This window comes from Macaca nemestrina, chromosome 11 (genome assembly GCF_043159975.1).
Source record: "Macaca nemestrina isolate mMacNem1 chromosome 11, mMacNem.hap1, whole genome shotgun sequence".
Taxonomy (NCBI): Eukaryota; Metazoa; Chordata; class Mammalia; order Primates; family Cercopithecidae; genus Macaca; species Macaca nemestrina.
The window spans coordinates 120,409,269-120,428,905 of record NC_092135.1 but is presented as its reverse complement, the minus strand read 5'-3'; the positions used below and the strand labels follow the sequence as shown (position 1 = coordinate 120,428,905).

At 41.2% G+C, this 19,637-nt stretch overlaps 1 protein-coding gene across 1 annotated transcript; it reads left to right on the top strand.

Moving 5' to 3' along the window:
• The first annotated feature begins 14,949 nt into the window (after positions 1 to 14,949).
• On the top strand, positions 14,950 to 18,503 carry LOC139357226 (ring finger protein 228). The gene has a single exon (XM_071073441.1). The coding sequence runs from the start codon at positions 15,111 to 15,113 to the stop codon at positions 16,137 to 16,139; it is 1,029 nt and encodes a 342-aa protein (XP_070929542.1). The 5' UTR covers positions 14,950 to 15,110; the 3' UTR covers positions 16,140 to 18,503.
• Positions 18,504 to 19,637: the final 1,134 nt, after the last annotated feature.

The window sequence follows — 19,637 nt, the reverse complement described above, 5'->3', positions numbered from 1 at the left end:
TCAGTATGGTTTGGACTAGTCACAATAATTGATTAATAAATTGCCCATTTACTGCCATCCCCATAGTAGAATCCAACATGTACTGTGACTGTTCAATAATGTACATTTTAATTAATGATTTCTTTTCTCTGAAACTGAAATGTCAATATGATTATAAGCGTGTATGCTGAGGACAGAGTTCAACAGAGCCTCTTAATAACAAAGCTAAAAGGGAAGGTAACAGCTTGCTTGCCACATGAGGCTGTGGATCAATTAAACCAGCTCCCTCAAGTGTTCAATGTTGTGGAGAAAGAACTGTCAAGAATCCCATATACTCACAAATAAGTTCCTCATCACTTTGTGTTGTACGTGTTGACTGTTGCTATAATCCATTTAATAGATACTTGAGTCTTTATTTTATGCTCAGAACTTGCCTCTGTGGGCATCACTTATATTTTGTAGCAGCTTTGCCCCAGTAGGCAACATGCGTGGTTAGATCAGATGGTACTATGTTTGATACTGAATTACTCTTTATTATAATAGATCTAAGACCTTGTATAAATTGCTTAACTGAGCCTCAGTTTCTTCATCTATAAAATAGGTATTTAATGAGGCAATATCTTAAAGTACCAAGCACAAAAAGGTATTCAACAAATGAGAACTATTATTTTCTCTTAGGGTATCGACATCCAACCTGGTTCAATATCTGGATTATGTTATATTTATTTATTTATTTTTAGAGATAAGGGTCTCACTCTGTTGCCCAAGCTGGAGTGCTGTGGCATGATCATAGCTCACTGCAGCCTCAAACTCCTGGGCTCAAGTGATCCTCTTGCCTCAAGCCTCTTGAGTAGCTGGGATTACAGGCATGAGCCACCACATCTGACTGGATTATGTTATGTTTAAAGGAGATAGAAGTTTATTCTTGTGTGGTCCTTTGGGAAAATTGTGTCATAAAACTCCAGATTTTTTATAATGAGTCTTTGTAAGTTTTTTAATTAAGGGCAGGATAGGAAATCCTTACTTTTAAAAAATTCAATATGGTATCCACATATGGAGCACATACATTTTTCACTCCCTTCCCTTCAGAAATCCCATTAAAATTATAGCACAGGAATAAAAAGGGAATAAAAGCTAAGCTATTCAGAGGGGGACCTTCACAGATGAGAGAGTTCAATAAATTTTTGGAAGACAACAGCATATAGAAGATGATAGTTTAAAAAAAATAGCTAGGGAAACTGCTATGGGAGTTTCATAGGAGAGGTGAGTTTCTCACAGGTAGCATATAACTGGGTCATGTTATTTTTATCTAGTTAGTCTGCATCTTCTTAATGAAAAGCTTAATAATTAACATGTTTATACTCGTGGTAATTATTGATATGTGAGGGCTCATTCCTGTATTTTTATTAATTGGTTGCTGGTTGTTTTGTGTATCCTTTGTTCTTTTCTTTCTCTCTTATTGTTTATCATTATGATATGGTGACTTTCTGTAGTGGTAACATTTGAGTCCTTTCTCTTCATTTGTGTGTTTGCTCTACCAGTGGGCTTTATACTTCTGTGTTTTTTCATGATGGTAGATACCGTTCCTTTGCTTCCACATGTAGGACTCCCTTAAGCATTTTTTTTTAAGGCCAGTCTAGTGGTGATGAATTCCCTCAGCTTTTGCTTTTCTGGGAAAGACTTTATATATCCTTCATTTATGAAGGATAACTGTGCTAGGTATAGTAACTTTGGCTGGCATTTTATTTTTCTTTCAGCACTTTGAATATATCATTCCATTTTCTCCAGGTCTTAAGATTTCTGCTGAGAAATCTGCTGTTAGTCTGATGGCGGTTCCCTTATAAGTGACTAGACACATTTCTCTTGCTGGTTCTAGAATTATCTCTTTGTCTTTGTCTTTCAACAGTTTGACTATAATGTACCATGAAGAAGACCTTTTTGAATCGTATCTATTTGGGATCTCTGAGCTTCCTGAATCTGGATGTCTAAATCTCTTGCTAGACTAAAAATTTTCAGCTATTATTTCATTAAATAGGTTTTATATTCTTCTAGTTTTCTCTTTGCCTTCTGAAATACTGAAAGTGCAAATATATGGTTGCTTTATGTTGTCTCATATGTCACATAGGCTTTGTTCATTTGTTTTTATTAATTTTTCTTTGTTTTTGTCCAACTGGGTTTTTTCAAAAGACCAATCTTCAAGTTCTGAAATTTGTTTTTCTTTTTGGTCTAGTCTATTGTTAAAGCATTTTAATGTATTTTATGTTTCATTTAACGAGTTCTTCAGTTACAGAATTTCTGTTTTTTTTTTTTTTTTTTTTTTTTTTTTATGATATCTGTCCCTTTGGTAAATTTCTCATTCATATCCTGAATTGTTTTTCTGATTTCCTTATATTGTTTTTCTGACTTCTCTTAAGTCGCTGAGCTTCCTTAATGTCATAATATCATTGTTTTTCATAAATTTCTTTTTCATTGAAATCTGTTGGTGGAAAGTTAATTTGTTCCTTTGGAGGTGTCATATTTCCTTGTTTTTGTTTGTTTTTTCATGTTTCTTGTGTCCTTACATTGATATCTGTGCAGCTGGCATAATAGTCACTTCTTCCAACTTTTAAAATTTTCTTTCACAGGGGAGAAATTTTTTCTGAAGATATATCTATGATATTGGTTGGTTAGGACACTTAGGCTTTGATTCTAGGTTTGAGCAGTAGTGTGGTCTCCATATGATTTCTTTGGCTATAAACAGTGTCAATAGTGTCTATGATTTCTTTAGCGACTTGGGGGCTGTTATTAGTGGGGGCTGTGGTAAAGTTTTGCTGTGAACAGGCATGTCAGGTGAGCCAATCTTCAGATTCCAGTGGTGACAGCAGCAGTCCAAGCATCCCTGTCCTTGGGCCCCATGGTAGTATATGCTGGCACTGGTGTTAGTGGGTTCAGGTCAGCTGATTATTGGGCCACCAGGAGGATTTCTTGGGTGTTGGCAGTCACAGCAGTGAGCCACATGGATGGGAGCATCCTTGGGCCCCTGGGCATCAAGTATGGCATGGGCGATGGCAGTAGCAGTGGCAGGACAATCTCTGGCTGTGTTGGTGTTGGTGCTGACTGTGTTGGGCAGGGTAGGCTAGTCCCTAGGCCTGCAGGTGGGGCATACAAGTGGGTGGCAGCTGTGGTGGTAGTGGCAGGTTGGTGGGCCTTTCCTCAGGCCCCTGAGAGGGGTGCTTAGGTGCCAACAGTGGTAGATGAAGTTGGGAAATCCCAAAGCACCCAGACATCATGCTCAGGCAACAGGGCAAGGGGGATGGAACTGGGTCAGGTGGACCTATCTTCAGGCCCCCTTAGTGGTGCATGTGGGTGCTGGCTGTGGTAGGCAGGAATGTAGTGATCCCCAGGCCATTGGCAGAATGCCTGGGTGGGAGCAGCAGCAGCTGTGCTATGACCCTGCTGCTAGAGAGGGCAGTGTTGCTTTCAGTGGCAACAGTAAGGTGGCTGGGCAGTACATATTTTGGCCTCAGGTGGCTGCTATAAGTGAGGTAGCCTTTTTTTGGGATGTCTTTAAATGCACAGTGCCCCTGCTGCTGGAGGCAGCTGGGTTGCTGCCAATGGCTTGCATTTTGGCCTTGGCAGCAAAGCCAGCTGTGGTGGTGAATAAAGGTGGAGAATGTCAATGGGGCTCCAAGGATGTGAAGATACGGGGGCTACTGGGCCCTCTAGCAGAATACAGTATGATAGGGGCTGTGTTCTCAAAATGGTGCCTTCCTGTAGCTGCTTAGGATTTAGGAGCTGTATAGCCCTGTGGTGAGCTTCCTCTCAGAAGGAATACTGTGGTATTGTCTCCAGGCAGCTCCTTATGTTAGTCTCAGGGGTTGCTTGAGTTGAATGGCTCAGGGTCTGGGCTAGGATTTCAGGAGTCCATGGTAAGAAGGTGGACCTGTTGGGGTTTCTCATTCACCCTTTTCCCACACTGAAGAACTACTCCAAGCTCCTAGAGGTCCCTGCTGAGAGGCCTACTCGCTTCCCCCTCCTTCCTTGTCTTACGTGTTTTCTGTCACTTCTCTGTTAAATTCCAGCATATTCTCTCTCTCTCTCTCTCTCTCTCTCTCTCTCTCTCTCTCTCTCTGATCTATTTGAAGTGTAATTATGTAGCCACTATTTTGGTTCTTCATGGAGAAGGCAGCTCCAGATGCCTCTGGTCAGCCATCTTGAAGGCCCTCCTTGGTTTATTAGATTAATAATCTGGCCAGCTGGGATACAGTCATGTACCTGTCTTTCATGTATTTGCATAGTTTCAACATACTCTGTCCCTTTAGTTCAATATGCAAATGTGCCTTCTTTTAAAAGAAACAATAGCAACTCTGGTGAAGAAAATTTGAGTTTAAACCAGAAGTGGATTTACCATGAAACTAATGAAGCTTAAGTTTCAAGGCCCCTCATTTGAACTTGAAGTGTTCCTATGTCCATATGTTCTCATAAAATTCACAGGAATATATTTTAACTGCAAATCTTTGAGACCATTGTTTCTTTCCACTTTCCACTTCAACTTCCCCTTGTTAAGGTTAGGTAGCATCGAAGAAGCCATGGGCATTTTTGGACCATGTCTAAGGAAGTTGATCTTTGGTTTTGGTTTAGTGAAGTATTTATGAAGTTCACAGATTCTTCCATGTAGAGGTTAGCTGTCCCAGTGCAAAAAACAATTTTCACTCCTAATCTTACCACTCCCTATATCTGTGCATCTAACTTTATAAAAGGAATGTGAAGGGCCCCATATAACCCTCATAATATGCCACAATATTAGGGACACCAAAGAGAAGCTGGTCAGTGAGTGTCATCAATTCAGAGTACTTAAAATTACTCCCTACAACAAGCAAATCCCTAAAATGCCTTGAAATTTTATAGCTCATATATGAAATTCACTTGAGAGAAGTGTTTCTAAAATTAATAATAATCCTAAAAATGTATGCACCAATACCAACAAGTTGTGAAGCCAAAAGGAACCTTTCCATACTATTAATTGTTTAAAAATATGTTGTTTGATCCACCATGCTAGAAGAAAGACTGATTTCTTCTTCTAGTCTCCCACAGAAAGTATGACAAAATTCTTGTGGCATGAATAGACAATCAAATAGTATGCAGACAAATAATTTTATTGAGGGGTATGCCAGACAGCTAATTAGTTAAAAAAAAATTTTTTTTCTGGTCTTTGAGATCTTTCCTGAATTTGTCAACTTGAAATGTTTTGTTGTGGCAGTGGTTTATTTTGTAATTCTAAATAAATACTTAACTTCTTACCAAGTAGTTTTAATTATTTTTCTTAAAAAGGACCTCCAAAATGGTATAAGCTTTAGGTCCACAGGCTTGCACCTGGTTGAAGTGAGTACCTCACCCACGCACTCTGATAGTGGATGGGAAAGAACCTAATGGATCTGCCCTTTACAGCTGCCTCAGTCTCCTGAAAACCAAATCTGCTTATTATTAAGTCAGCAAATGCACAGTTGATGGATTGTAATGACTCTGAAGGAATCTGTGTGGCCAGAAAGATAAATAATACATTGTTTAAAGGTTTTTGAACTCTTATAATGTTTTGGAAGAAGACATTCTTTAAAATACAAAAGAAATTAAGAGGGAGGATGTATCATGGTTAGAGAGAAAAATACATAAACAACCAATTATGATTAACCATGCTAGATGAAAGGTGATTTGTCTCTTATTTCCAACTATGGGAAACACTACAAAAACATCATCATGTGAAGTGTCAACTAAGCAGATGCCATCTAACAGAGGCAGTCTATCTTGACTGAATATATCCTTAGAATCTGTTTGTTTCTTTTCAGCAAGGGTACTGCTTCATGTAGGATGGTACATGGCTTCATATAGATGATGCAAATGGCATATGGAAGAAATTACCTGTTTCTTTATTGTTAACACATCCGGTTCTCCATGCATGTCGAATCTCACTCCCAGCTTTAGCCCTTTATAGGTATAAAGGGAGAAGTTGATTCCTGTGTCGGTAGATGTGCTCCTTTGTCTTATGCACTTTCTCTCCTGCAACACTTTGAAACATCTCAATATTTTTAATGCAGCATCTGAATCTGTTTCTTTAAAATTCTCTTCTCTTAAGGCTTTTAGTCATACCTTAGATACAGGTTTACTAAAAAAAATTTTTTTGAGGCTGTAAAAGTTTGATAAACACTTGTTTATACCACATCGAACTGATTTATTTACATCTTTTTAACAGTACTTCTCAGAGCCTTTAATAATCATTCTCTGAGTAGAAAATATAGAATGTAGTTTGGATACTTCCCAAATTATTTGATGACAAAACCTTTTTTTTGAGGAACTAATATTTTAGAGACCATAATTTTAGGAAATTCTGCTTTAGATTATAATGAAATAAGACAATGGAATTTAAATGCTTTGTTTAATGTAAAAAACAAAAAAAAGGTACTATGATAATAACTATTATTAATATTATTACTATTATTATTATTATTAAGACTACCATGTTCAAAGGAATCAATTGGTTCTCTCATTCTTTTCTAATAGAAGTCATTTAAGCTGTGTATAGACTGAAAAGAAGATGCACTAAGACAAACATATTCACTTGCATAATTTTCTGCTGTAATAGTTTTGTTTTACAAAGAGATTGAGAAAAATTATACAAGCTTCTAGCTATCGAGATTTTTCCTGTGGCCTCAGCAGTTTTCACTATGTTTTTAAGATTCTTCACTGAATTTATCAAAGAACAGTGACTATCAATGTAATCCCTATCAGAATTCCAGTACATTTTTTGCAAATGTAGAAAAATTCATTCTAAAGTTCATATGGAATCTCAAGGGGCCCTGAATAGCCAAAACAAATCTAGAAAAGAAAAACAAAGTTGAAGCACTCACATGTCCTGATTTGAAAACATATTACAGAGTTACAGAAATCAAAACAATATGGCACTGTCACAAACACAGACAAATAGACCAACGGAATAGAGAGCCCAAGCTGGGCATAGTGGCTCACGCCTGTAATCTCAGCACTTTGGGAGGCCGAGAGGGGCAGATCACCCTAGGTCAGGAGTTCCAGAGCAGCCTGGTCAACATGGTGAAACCCCAATCTCTACTAAAGATACAAAAATTAGCTGGGTGTGGTGGTACACACCTGTAATCCTAGCTACTCGGGAGGCTAAAGCAGGAAAATCACTTGAACCCAGGAGGTGGAGGTTGCAGTGAGCCAAGATTGTGCCAGCACACTCCAGCCTGGGCAACAGAGTGAGACTTTTTATCAAAAAAAAAAAAAAAAAAAAAAAAAATAGAGAGCCCAGAAATAAACCCATGTGTATAATCAAATGATCTTTGATTGGGGTGCCAAGATCACTCAAGGGGGAAAGAACAGAGAAATAGATAAATGGTACTGAGAAAACTGGATATACATTTGCAAAAGGATGAATTTGACTTTTATTTTATACCATATACAAAAATTAAATCAAAATGAATTAAAGACATAAAAGTAAGACATAAAATTATAAAACTTGTAGAAGAAAATATAGAGGTGAAGCTTCATGACACTAGACTTGGCAATGATTTCTTGGATACAATACCAAAAGCACTGGCAATACAAGCAAAATAGATAAATGGGACTGCATGAAACCTAAAAACTTCTGCACATTGAAGGACACAATCAACATAATGAAAAGGCAGCCTATGGGATGGGAGAAAGTATTTGCCAATCATATATTTGTAGGGGTTAATATCCAGAATATGTCAGTAATTTCTACAATGACTCAATAACAAAAAAATTAAATAACCTAATTAGAAAATGGGCCAAGGCATTGAATAGACATTTCTTCAAAGATGATATACAAATGGCTAACAGGCATATGAAAAAAGTTGCTCAATATCACTAATCATCAGAGACATGCAAATCAAAACCACAATGAAATTTCACCTGAGACCCATTAGCACGGCTATCAACAACGACAACAACAACAACAACAACAACCCAAAAAAAAACAAAATAATAAGTGTTTGCAAGGATGTGGAAAAATTGGAGTACTTACATACTACTGGTGAAATTGTAAAATGATGCAACTGCTATGGAAAACAGTATGAAACTTTCTCAAAAAAATTAAAAATAGAACTGCCCTATGATCCAGCAATCTCAATATGTCCAAAAGAACTGAAATCAGTATGTTAAAGAGATATCAGCACTCCCATGTTCAAAGCAGCGTTATTCACAATAGCCAAGAGGTAGAAGCAACCCAAAATGTCCACTGATGGCTGAATGGATAAACAAAATGTGATATACACATACAATGGACTATCAATCTGCCTTAAAAAGGAAGGAAATGCTAACACATGCTACAACATGAATAAGCCTTGAGGAGATTATGCTAAGTAAAATAAGCCAGTAACAAAAGACAAAAAGCATATAATTCCACTTATATGACATATCTAAGTGGTGAAGTTTACTTTTAATGGCAAGAACTGCAATTACTTTTACACCAACCTAATAGAAACAGAAAGTAAAATGATGGTTACCAGGGGCTGGGGGGAGCAGGGAAAAGGCATTTGTTCTTTAGTGGGTATAGAGTTTCTGATTTGAAAGATAAAAATCTCTGGATATCTGTTTCATAGCAATGTGAATATACTTAGCATTACTGGACTATACACTTAAAAATGGTTACGATGATCAATTTTATGTTATGTGTTTTACACACACACACACACACACACACACACACGACAACCATAAATAAAACAGTGACTGTCTGGTAGCTACTCAAAGATGAATGAAGGTCATTTATAACTAGACTTTCTAGAACAATTGACTTTTGTGTGTGTGTGTGTGACAGAGTCTCACTCCATCACCTAGGCTGGAATGCAGTGGCACCATCTTGGCTCACTGCAACTTTCGCTTTCCAGGTTCAACCGATTCTCTTTCCTCAGCCTCCCAAGTAGGTGGGATTACAGGCGCCCACCACCATACCAGGCTAAGTTTTGTATTTTTAGTAGAGATGGGGTTTCGCCATGTTGGTCAGGCTGGTCTCAAACTTCTGGCCTCAAGTGATCCACTCACTTTGGCCTCCCAAAGTGCTGGGATTACAGGTGTGAGCCACTGTGGCTGGTCTACAGTTAACTCTTAAACAATTCAGAGGTTAGGGGAACCAGCCCCCTGTTCAGTCAAAAATCTGCATATAACTCTTGAGTTATATGCAAAAACTTAACTACTAAAAGCCTACCATTGACCGGCAGCTTTATAGATAATATAAATACTTGATTCACACATATTTTGTATATGTTTTATATACTGTATTCTTATAATAAAGCAAGCCAGAGAAAAGAATATTATTAAGAAAATCATGAGGAAGAGAAAATATATTTACTATTGATTAAGTGGAAGTAAATCATCATAAAGGTCTTCATCCTTGTCATCTTCACATTGAATAGGCTGAGGAGGAGGAGGAAGAAGGGTTGGTCTTACTGTCTCAGGTGTGGCAAAAGAGGAAGAAAATCCATGTATAAATGGACCCATGCAATTCAAACTCATGTTGTTCAACTGTACTTCTCTTTCTGTGTACCCTTGTTCACTTTTGTTCTAATCAAATGAGTTCTTTTAATAAATTCCCCTTGGAGCCAGGATACTTAAGAGATTATAAATAGATGGTATACGTATATAAAGGGTGTTAACAAGTGAGAAATTGACACCAAGTCTGAAATGTTTTCATTTGATGTTTCCTTTCAAATTTTGCAACTGGTGATCATACACCTCAAGGACTGCTTGGCCATACCGTCTGTGATGACTTTTACTACTTAGATCTTTGCGAAGCATCAAAGAGACTAGAGTCTCAGAAGCTGGGCCATCTCCTCACCTCCTACAGTCCGTGGGAACCTGCAATACCTCTTCTTTCAGTCAAAGACTTGATTAGACTTAACACCATCTTTGGCTTTTATTCTCCCTCAAGGTCAAGATGATCCCTGGTGTCAGGTTGGGAACTTGAGTGCCTTTAGCATTTCACAGCACTAGGGCAGCCTTTTGAGTTTTCAGAATCATTGCTTTGATAGAAGTGCCAGGACAAATAAAGGTAAGAAATGCAATACCATTGCAGCTTCATTTACTCCTATTTGTGGCATCCAAGAAGGTGTATTTCTTTATATTAAAAGTGCTGTGTTTTACTTTTATTTCTCAAAGAGAATATTCATAGCTCAAAGCGAAAAAGCTTTTGCAACTTCAACACACATTTTTGACCTGATAAAGTGTTTTTATATTAATAGCATCAAATAAAAGGGTAGAATTATAAGAGGGAAACATTTTTCTGGTAACAATGCAGACTTGATTGAAAGAGTCACAGGCTGCAGAATGACCTTTGAGAAACAAAGTGCATTGCATGCATTTCCATTTGATCTTGCCTTTGGCATACAAAGTGTAGCAAATATTAGAAGAGAAAAAGCTATTTTAGAATTGAGCCTGTAGCTGCTTGGCATAGAAGGCATACGTTAATGAATGGCTTCCAGAGATTGAGGTAGGGCAATCATTTTCCCAGGTGAGGAGATGGCCCAGCTTCCTAGACCTGCATCTTTTAAAACTTTGCACAAAGATCTGAAAAGCAAAAAGCTTCAGAGACCATGTATAGATTAGAAACAGATATTTAAACAGGTATTTCTTCCACAGTGCATTTAGTAATTAGTAATTCTTACAAAATCCACTGTGGAAGAAGCTCCTATTTTTCCATTCTGCCATTTTCCCATTATTCGTTTTATTATATAGCATTGATAAGCTCCCATATTTCTTCATCTGCTTTGGTCCATGCAGTCTGAGTCTCGGAGCAATGATATCACCAGTGTCTTGAGTGATAAGGGCAGTGGTCTGAGGCCTGAGCAGTGCCTGTGGAGAATGGAGAGAGGAAGAGAAGGACTCCTATGACTCGTGCTGGGCAGTGAGCTCAACCTTGATTTTCCTCCCTGTTTCAAAAAGGGGACATCTGGGCTCCCACCCCACTTCAGCGCTTCCTTGAATTCTTTCCGTTTTGTTTTTGTTTTGAGATAGAATCTTGCTCTGTCACACAGGCTAGGTACAATGGTGCAGTTGTGGCTCACTGTAGCCTTGAACTCCTGTACCCAAGGGATCCTCCCTCTCCAGCTTCCCTTTGTAGCTGGGACCAGATGTGCACACCACCACACTTGGCTAATTTTTATCTATTATTATATTTTGTAGAGATAGGAGCTGGCCATATTTCCTAGGTTGGTCTTGAACTCCTGGCCTCAAGTGATTCTCCCACCTCTGCCTCCCAAAGTGCTGAAATTAAAGGTGTGAACCACCACCATTAGCCTTCCTTGATTTCTTTTTCCTTCCTTCCTTCCTTTCTTCATTCCTTCCTCCCTCCCTCTCTCCCTCCTTCCCTTCCCTTCCTTCCTTCCTTCCTTCCTTCCTTCCTTCCTTCCTTCCTTCCTTCCTTCCTTCCTTCCTTCCTTTCTTTCTTTCTTTCCTTCTTTCCTTTCTTTTTCTCTCTCTCTCTCTTTCTTTCTCCTTCCTTCCTTCCATTCCTTTCCTTTCCTCTTCCTTCTCTCTCTCTCTTTCTTTCTCTTTCTCTCTCTCTTTCTCTCTCTCTCTCTTTCTTTCTCTCTCTCTTTCTTTCTTTCTTTCTGTCTTCTTGGCTGCCCAGGCTGGAGTGCAGTGGTGCACTGCAGCCTCAAACTCTATAGCTCAAGGGATCCTACTGCCTCAGCCTCCCGAGTAGCTAGGACTACAGGCATGTGCCATCACATCTGGCTAATATTTTGTTTTTTTGTAGAGACAGTCTCTCTGTGTTGCCCAGGCTAGTCTTGAACTTCTGTCTTCAAGTGGTCCTCCTGCCTCTACCTCCCAAAGTGCTGGGATTACAGGTGTGAGACACTGCACCCAGCTGTAGACTTCTTGAAGATGGCAGAGAACAAAAAAGACCAAAGGAAAAAAAGTGAACAAAAGAACTAGATTCCAGATCATTTTCTCCAGTCCCTCAAAACTAATGTGCTTAGTGAGGTCTTCAAAAATGTAGGCATTATTTGTGCTATTTTTGTACAGATGATCCCAATTTTGAGTGTGTCTCTAAGATTGATGACTGTTATGAACATTTTTAGATATCATGGAAGATAGTAGTATAATGACCTTCTGTATTTCCATCATCTAGCTTTACCCATTTCCATACATTATGACAGTCTGATTGTTGATTCACTGCTATTTACTAAAGTCCATGCTTTAATCAGATCTCCTTAACTTTTCCCTAATGGTCTTTTTCTGCTCTAGGATTCCCTCCAGGATATTACTACATCACATATAATCATCCTGCCTCCTCAGGCTCCTCTTGACTCGTCTATTAAATTACTGGGTCCAGGAGGCCAGGTATTTTATCACTAGCACCAGTGGCTTCTGGAATAGGACCTCAATAAATGTTGATTGAATCGACCTTGTTTCTATTTTAAAATGTCATGGCTTTGATTGAATCATCTAGTACCTGCTTCTGAGTGGCATGATCTGCCTATATATATTTTTCTCCAATACCTATAGTGAGATTTCACTTTGTCCTGGTGCTTTATGCAGGGATTTATTTATTGCAACTAGTAGATCAATAATATGTGATTAAATTCATAGGACAGGCATCTGCCTGGTCTTCTTGACTGAGCTACTACCTGTGTCTCTATCTCTGAAATAACAGAAGAGATGCATGAGAACTACTTCGCTCTTATTGGGTGTGTCATCTTGAGCTGATTACATAAACTTTCTAAGCCTCTCTCACAGTGCTTCATATGAATTACTGAGATCAGGTATAGGAACCGCTGACATAGATAATAGTGTTAACAGCAGCCCAGGAGTCTTTGTGTGTTATGGGTACAGCATATTCAATCTTCACAACAGACTTATGCAGTAACCACCTTTATCCTCATTTTACAGTTTGGGAAACTAAAGCACAGAGAAACTAAATAGCACATCTAATACTACACAAATGATGAGCAGCAGAACTAGGATGCAGACTCAGGACTGTCAACGCACACTCTATGTGAATGCTTTATATATAATATATAATATATAAATATATTATATAATATATTATATAAATATATAATATATAATATAATATATTATATATAAATATATTATATAATATATAAATATATTATATAATATATAAATATATTATATAAATATATTATATAATATATAAATATATTATATATAAATATATATATAATATATATATATAATATATAAATGCCATGTGGGGCTTTTAATATATAATATATAATTGTGTAATATATAAATATATAAAATATAAATAAATTATGTAATATATAAATATATAATTATATATAATATATAGATATAATATATAATACATAAAGATATAATATATAAGGATATAATATAAATATACAATATATAATATATAAATCTATAATATATAATATATATTATATTATATAAATGCCATGTGGGGCTTTTAATATATTATATAATATATTATATACTATATAAATATGTAATATATATAAAATATACATTATATATTATATATTTATATATTTATAAATATTTATATATTATATATTTATATAATATATAATATATAAAAATATATTATATATTGTATTTTATATTATAGATAAATATATTATATATTATATATAAATATATTATATATTATATTATATATAAATATATAAAATATGTAATATAAAATATATTATATAAAAATATATATAAATTTATAATATTTAATATTGAAATATTATATAAATATATTTTATATACATATAATTTTTGAGACAGAATCTCTCTCTGTTGCCCAGGCTGGAGTGCAGTGGTGTGATCTTAGCTCACTGCAACCTCTGCCTCCCGAGTTCAAGGGATTTTCCTGCCTCAGTTTCCCAAGCAGCTGGGATGACAGGCGCCCATCACCACTCCTGTCACCTACTCAGTGCTTTTTAAACAAGCCCTCGTTCTTGCTACCGGGTCCAACTGATCTTCTGTTTTCATTAAATCAAGAAGACCTGTCCCATGTTACCCCTGGAGTTTCAGCTCTCTACATGTGTCTGTTAAAAGTTTAAGTGGACAAAGCCAGTGAGGGGAGCCCAGGAACTCGGTTTAAGCCGCACTTTGACAGTCTGTGAACCTGTTTGACTACTTTCTCCCCTCTCTGCCTCTGTGAACGCCTGTGCACCAACGAAATAGCTACCTCTATCCGCTGTGGTCAGCGTCAGGAAAACAGCAAGAGCCAGCTATGAATCTGTGTCTTCGTCCTCCTTTAAATTTCAGCAATATTTCTGAGAGAGAGAGAGAGGGAGAAAAAAAAAATACTGTTCAGCTCAAAAATTTCCTCTAAATGATAAAAGGAAAACGCCGCCGCTCCCTTTGCACCCTAGATGTGGGCTGCAGGGCTGCCTGGGCTCTGCTAACAAAAGCACAAAGCGTGAATGGCCTGGTGATGGCTGGTTTTCGCCCTTGGACTGAGAGATGAGATCACGATTTTCACGAAGAGAAGGAACCGCCGCTGCCAGGCCGTTCAGGCTGCCGCTTCCCCTCCCCGCGCGGGTCCCGCATTACATCACTGGTGAGCTCTGGCTTGGGGGTGGGTGGGTGAAACGGAGGCTTCGCCAGGGACCCAGCCCCAGGGCGAGGAGGATAAACAGAACCACACTGGTGGGGAAGTGGTGTCGAGGAAGAAAAAGAAGGAAAACTCAGGACTCGGTTTTCTGCCACGACCCCGCGTAGGGGGCGGGAGGCTGCTGGGGTGAAAGGCAACATCTTTATAGAGCAGCCGCACCCCAAATCTCCTTCCCGCGCGCCTCCAGGCCGCCCTCAACTCCCAATTTCAAGTCCAACAAAAACCGATATCCTAATCTGCTAGGAAAGCTGCACTGAGGGGGCCGAGGGGGACTGCAGAGGAGCCCAGGGACGCGGGGGGACCGCGGTGCACGCGCAGGGGGCGGGGGGCGGGGAGGCGAGAGGGGGAGGCGGTCGCTGCTGCGCCCCCGCCTGGCCCAGCCAGCGGTGCCTCCCCCGCCAGGCGACAGCAGTCAGAGGGGGGAGGCAGAAGCGACTCCTCCCCGCCCGGAGCCCAGGCGGCGGTGCAGGGGGAGGAAGGCACCTCACCTTGCCCCCGATGAGGGGCGGATCATGCCATGGCAGCGCCGGCGAGCGACAGCGGCGGCAGCCAGCAGAGCCCGAGCAGCAGCCCCGGGAGCCGGCAGGGAGCTGGGGTCGCCGCGGAGGGAGCCCCGGACTGCGGAGACGCAGGAGCCCGGGACGCAGCAGAGACGGTCTCCGGCCTCGCTCCGCTCGAGGACTACGAGTGCAAAATCTGCTACAACTACTTCGATGCGGACCGGCGCGCGCCCAAGCTGCTGGCGTGCTTGCACACCTTCTGCCAGGAGTGCCTGAGCCAGCTGCAGCTCCGCGCCGCCGCCGCCGCTGCCGCTGCCGCCGCGCCTGAGCGCCCGCCGCGCCCGCCGCCCTGGCTCTGCCCTCCCGGCGCCATCGCGTGCCCGGTGTGCCGCCACCGCACGCCGCTGCCCGACAGCCGCGTGCACGGCCTGCCCAACAACACCAAGCTCGCCGAGGCCTTCCCGCTGGCTTTGCGCGCCGCGCACGACCCGCTGCCCCAGGACCGCCTCCCGCCGCTGCCCGCGCGCCAGCCCGCGCCCGCTGCTGCCCCTCCGCCTACCCCGGCACCGCCACCGCCGCCCTCCCCGGCCCCGCCGCAGCCGCCGCCGCCTGCCGAGGACGCGGCCCCCGGGCCTCGCGCCCGCCCCGGCCTCCGCGCCCCGGGGTCCTACGACAGCTGCCAGAACTGCAAGCGCGCGGCGCTCACCGCCGGCTGCGTGTGCGTGGTCTTCTCCTTCCTCTCCATGGTGGTGCTGCTCTTCACCGGCCTCATCTTCGTCAACCACTACGGCGGCGGGGGACCCCCCGGAGGAGGGGCGCCCCCTGGCGAGGCACCTGCCGCTGGGTCGCCCTCACCCTCGCCCGTGGGGCCCATCTGCCTGTCGGTGGCCAGCATCCTGGCACTCTTCTCAGTCGTTGTCACCTGGGTCATCTGCTGGCTCAAGTATCGGCCCGAGGGTGCGGCCGCGGGCTCGACGGGGGGCAGCGGCGGCGGCGGCCCGAGGGCACGGGCGGCGGCGGGCGGCGCGCGGAGGAGCGACACATAGCCGGGCCGCGCCGCGGACCTGGCGTCTGCACCTCCAGCTCCGCGCGACGGGAGAAGAGGGGGCCTCTGGCTCTGTGCGCTCGACCTTCTGCGCCCTCTCCCTGCGGCCCTCGGGCTCTCCCGGACTCACACCCTCTCCCAACTCGGCCACTGAGGGGCCTCGGTTTTCTGTCCCTCGGGCTTCTGTCGCCCCTCGCCCTTCGCGCTGGGCCAGAGAGGGAAACTGAACAGGCGAGGATGCTGGTGGGAGGTCTCTTTTGCCCGGACTGTGCAAAACTGACCTCCGCGTTATGCACCACCTTCGTCCTCGTCAGAGTGTGCGGCCATCCCTCCCTAGAGCACAAGGATCTTCAGAGAGGAGGCAAGGGGAGGGGGAGCCCCGCCGCCCCGCCCGAAAGCTGGTTTTCTGGCTGCCAGGACTTGAGAGTTTCTTTAAAGGTGCAGCTGCGCGCGCGCACACGTGCATCTGTGGCGGCTGTGAATGGACTTAAATTGGCCGGAGGAAGAATGAACGGGATATAAACGTGACAGGAAAAGGGTTTCCTGCTTCGTAGCGGTCCTGGAAAGGGAGAGATCCTGAGCGCTGAGAGTGACGGACACTCCCGGCCCGCACAGCGCTGGCGTGCCGGGAGCCGCTGGAAGAACCCGCGGGCAGCCGCTGGGCGCGATGGGGCAGGTGCACGGCGCGCGTGCGCGCTCGGGGCAGACTCCGAGCGGCAGAGGTGGCGGTGCGCCCAGGGCGGGGAGCCCTGTTGCTCATGGCCGGGTGTTGTCTGGAGCAGAGCCCAGAAGTCTCATCTCCTGGAAGCTTGTGGTTGTTTTATTCACGGTGTTACTGCCAGGAAGTCATTTCATCTTCTGTAACTGGACTCAGGGAGCTTAAAGAGCCTGTTCTCCCTTCTCTCAAAAGTGACTTACTGTTGCCCCCACCTGGAAGATATTGAAAGCTATTCACAGCGAATATAAACTATATTTTCTCCTTTCCCTCGCCTTTTTTTCTTAATTTCATTTAAGATATAATTTATTTTTGAATATATAAATCCGGAAATTTTTGTGCATTAAGATTTCCAGAAAATTGTTTGATAAGCGGTGACATTAGTCCCATGCCTCACGTCCAAATACATTTCGAAATTAGGAGCAGAAAATAAAGGCCTGTTGGTAATTGATTCAATATTTTATACTGTGAAATAACTAATGACTTTTAATTATCTGATAAAATATAAACTAGTGCCCAAAGATGAAATCAACTAACTGAAGGTCTTTCTGCCTTTGACTACAAAGATATATATCGTATACATTTATTAGAAAGTATTATATGATTTTGAATTTAGCTGTTTGATATTGTTGGAATCACTGAAATGTTCACATACAGTCACATGAGATGAAAAAGAATATATATCTATCTGATTTTGTAACTACAAAGATGAATTACCAGTGTATGTTGCAAGTGGGTTAGATGCCTTTTTCTTAAGAAGGGAAACTGTTCCAAATGTACTTTATATGAAAACATTCCTTATTCCATCTTTTGAAATTTGGAATAAGACAAAGTTTTCATGCTTAAAAATCACAGAAGCTGCTGAAGGTATGCTATTATTCCTCGAGTATTTATGCAAGCTGTCTGCATGATCTCCTGACACTATTCTATTAATTGAACTTGAATCGAGCATTTGTATCTATCATAAGAGTGAAGTAATTTATTGGCCATTGATAAGTGGTTTGACTGCAATGTAGAAACTACAGTATGAAGTGTTTTATGTCTGCATTGTCTTAATAATAAAAACAAGAGGTCTTTATAGAAATATCTATTTTTATGACATTGATTTCATGGTAAACTTGCTCCATTATTTGTGTGGCACTTCTCTTCCTTAAATACACATCCCCATCTAAATCCAAATTTCACATTTTTAAATGGGGCTGAGAGAGAAATAACTCACACATTGAAATGTGCTTTGCTGAGATGGGCATTTTGTGGGATTATTTCTAGGAATAATGACCCTGGAAGGCCCAGTGAGATCTGTTGTATTCTGAAGAGAGAAGTAACTTACATATTTACTACCACAACTTCTACTAAACTAAACTCTGTTGTTAGACTTTGTTCTTGCTTTGTATGAAATGTTTTTAGGTTTCTATTACTAAAAATCACTTTTCAGAGCTTAGTTTTATTTATACCCCCATGTCTTGTGTTTTACTTCTATACTCATTTTTACCTTTTATTCATTCTTTATTTACCTCCATTGCTAAGATTCTGTTTGCACTAAAAACTACTGAGTTGCAGAAGTGCAGCTACACATGTATATATGTATGTATTAGGTATCTGTTTAAAGATATATTGTGTATAAAATATATGAATACTGGTAACAACTTGGCTTTGTGACTGTAACAATGTGTACATGTGTACACACACATGAGTTTTTTATGTGTGCTAAACTGGCAACCTGGAAGTCTGTCTAAAGTTACTATGGGCACCAAGTTTCCTCTTAGAGTTTATTTGTGTTCCAGAGAAGTATGCCAATAATGTAACCTAAAAGATTCCTCATAACTGAGAAATACATTCTTGAATCACCTCAATGGCAACAAAAGCCACATTTTGCTTCTCTTATGAATTACATGCATAAATTTTATGTAATTAAAATTTGAGTTAGAATACTTTTAAGTCAAAGAGACACACTTAGCAGCTCAGTATCTAAACATGGAGAGATATTTTCTGTGGCTTACCAATGCTTTATTGCTAATTTCTGATTGTGTTATCAGGAACTGAGTGGCAGGATATGGTCATGGAAAATATCTGTCTGGTTTCTAGTGGTTATCTGGCATTCAGGTCTCTCTCCCCTCTCTCCATTCAGCAGATTGGATTTAATCATTTATATTCACACGGAAAGACCTGCACACCAGCACCTTAGACAAAGCAGGAGTTTAAGGAGTAATTGTTGAAATAACAAGTGAGTTGTCAGGAGGGCTCCTGGTGAAAATGGAGTATTTTTCTCCCTTCCAGTGGCAAATCTCTTCATCTCGGAAAAGCTTGATTTAATCCTGGACACCTCTTCACCTTATGAGTGAGAACTACCAGTAGAGTCACTACAAAAAGCCAGACCTGGTCTGGTCTTTGTACCTGATTGGAAATTCCTGGTTCCCATGGGCTGCATTATGCCTAGGTTCTGGGGCTACAGGTTAGACTTATCATCATGCTTTCATAGGATCTACATTTCAGGTGAAAGAAACTCATGATGCAGGTGGTGAATTAAACATTCAGCCTCTGAATACAATATGATTTAGTGAACAACATACGCATCTAAAAAGCACATTGGATTTGGGGTCAGCATCTGCAGCCAGGAGGTGTAAGCCTGAACATTGGTTCTTTCTTTAATCAGAAAGGCTATTAAAAATCATTTAACCTCTTTTGAGTCTCAGGTTCCCCATCTATAAAATTAGAGGTGGGGAGTATCAGCGCCCCCTACCTCATGGAGTTGGTGTGAAGATTTGTACACATAAGAGGATAAAT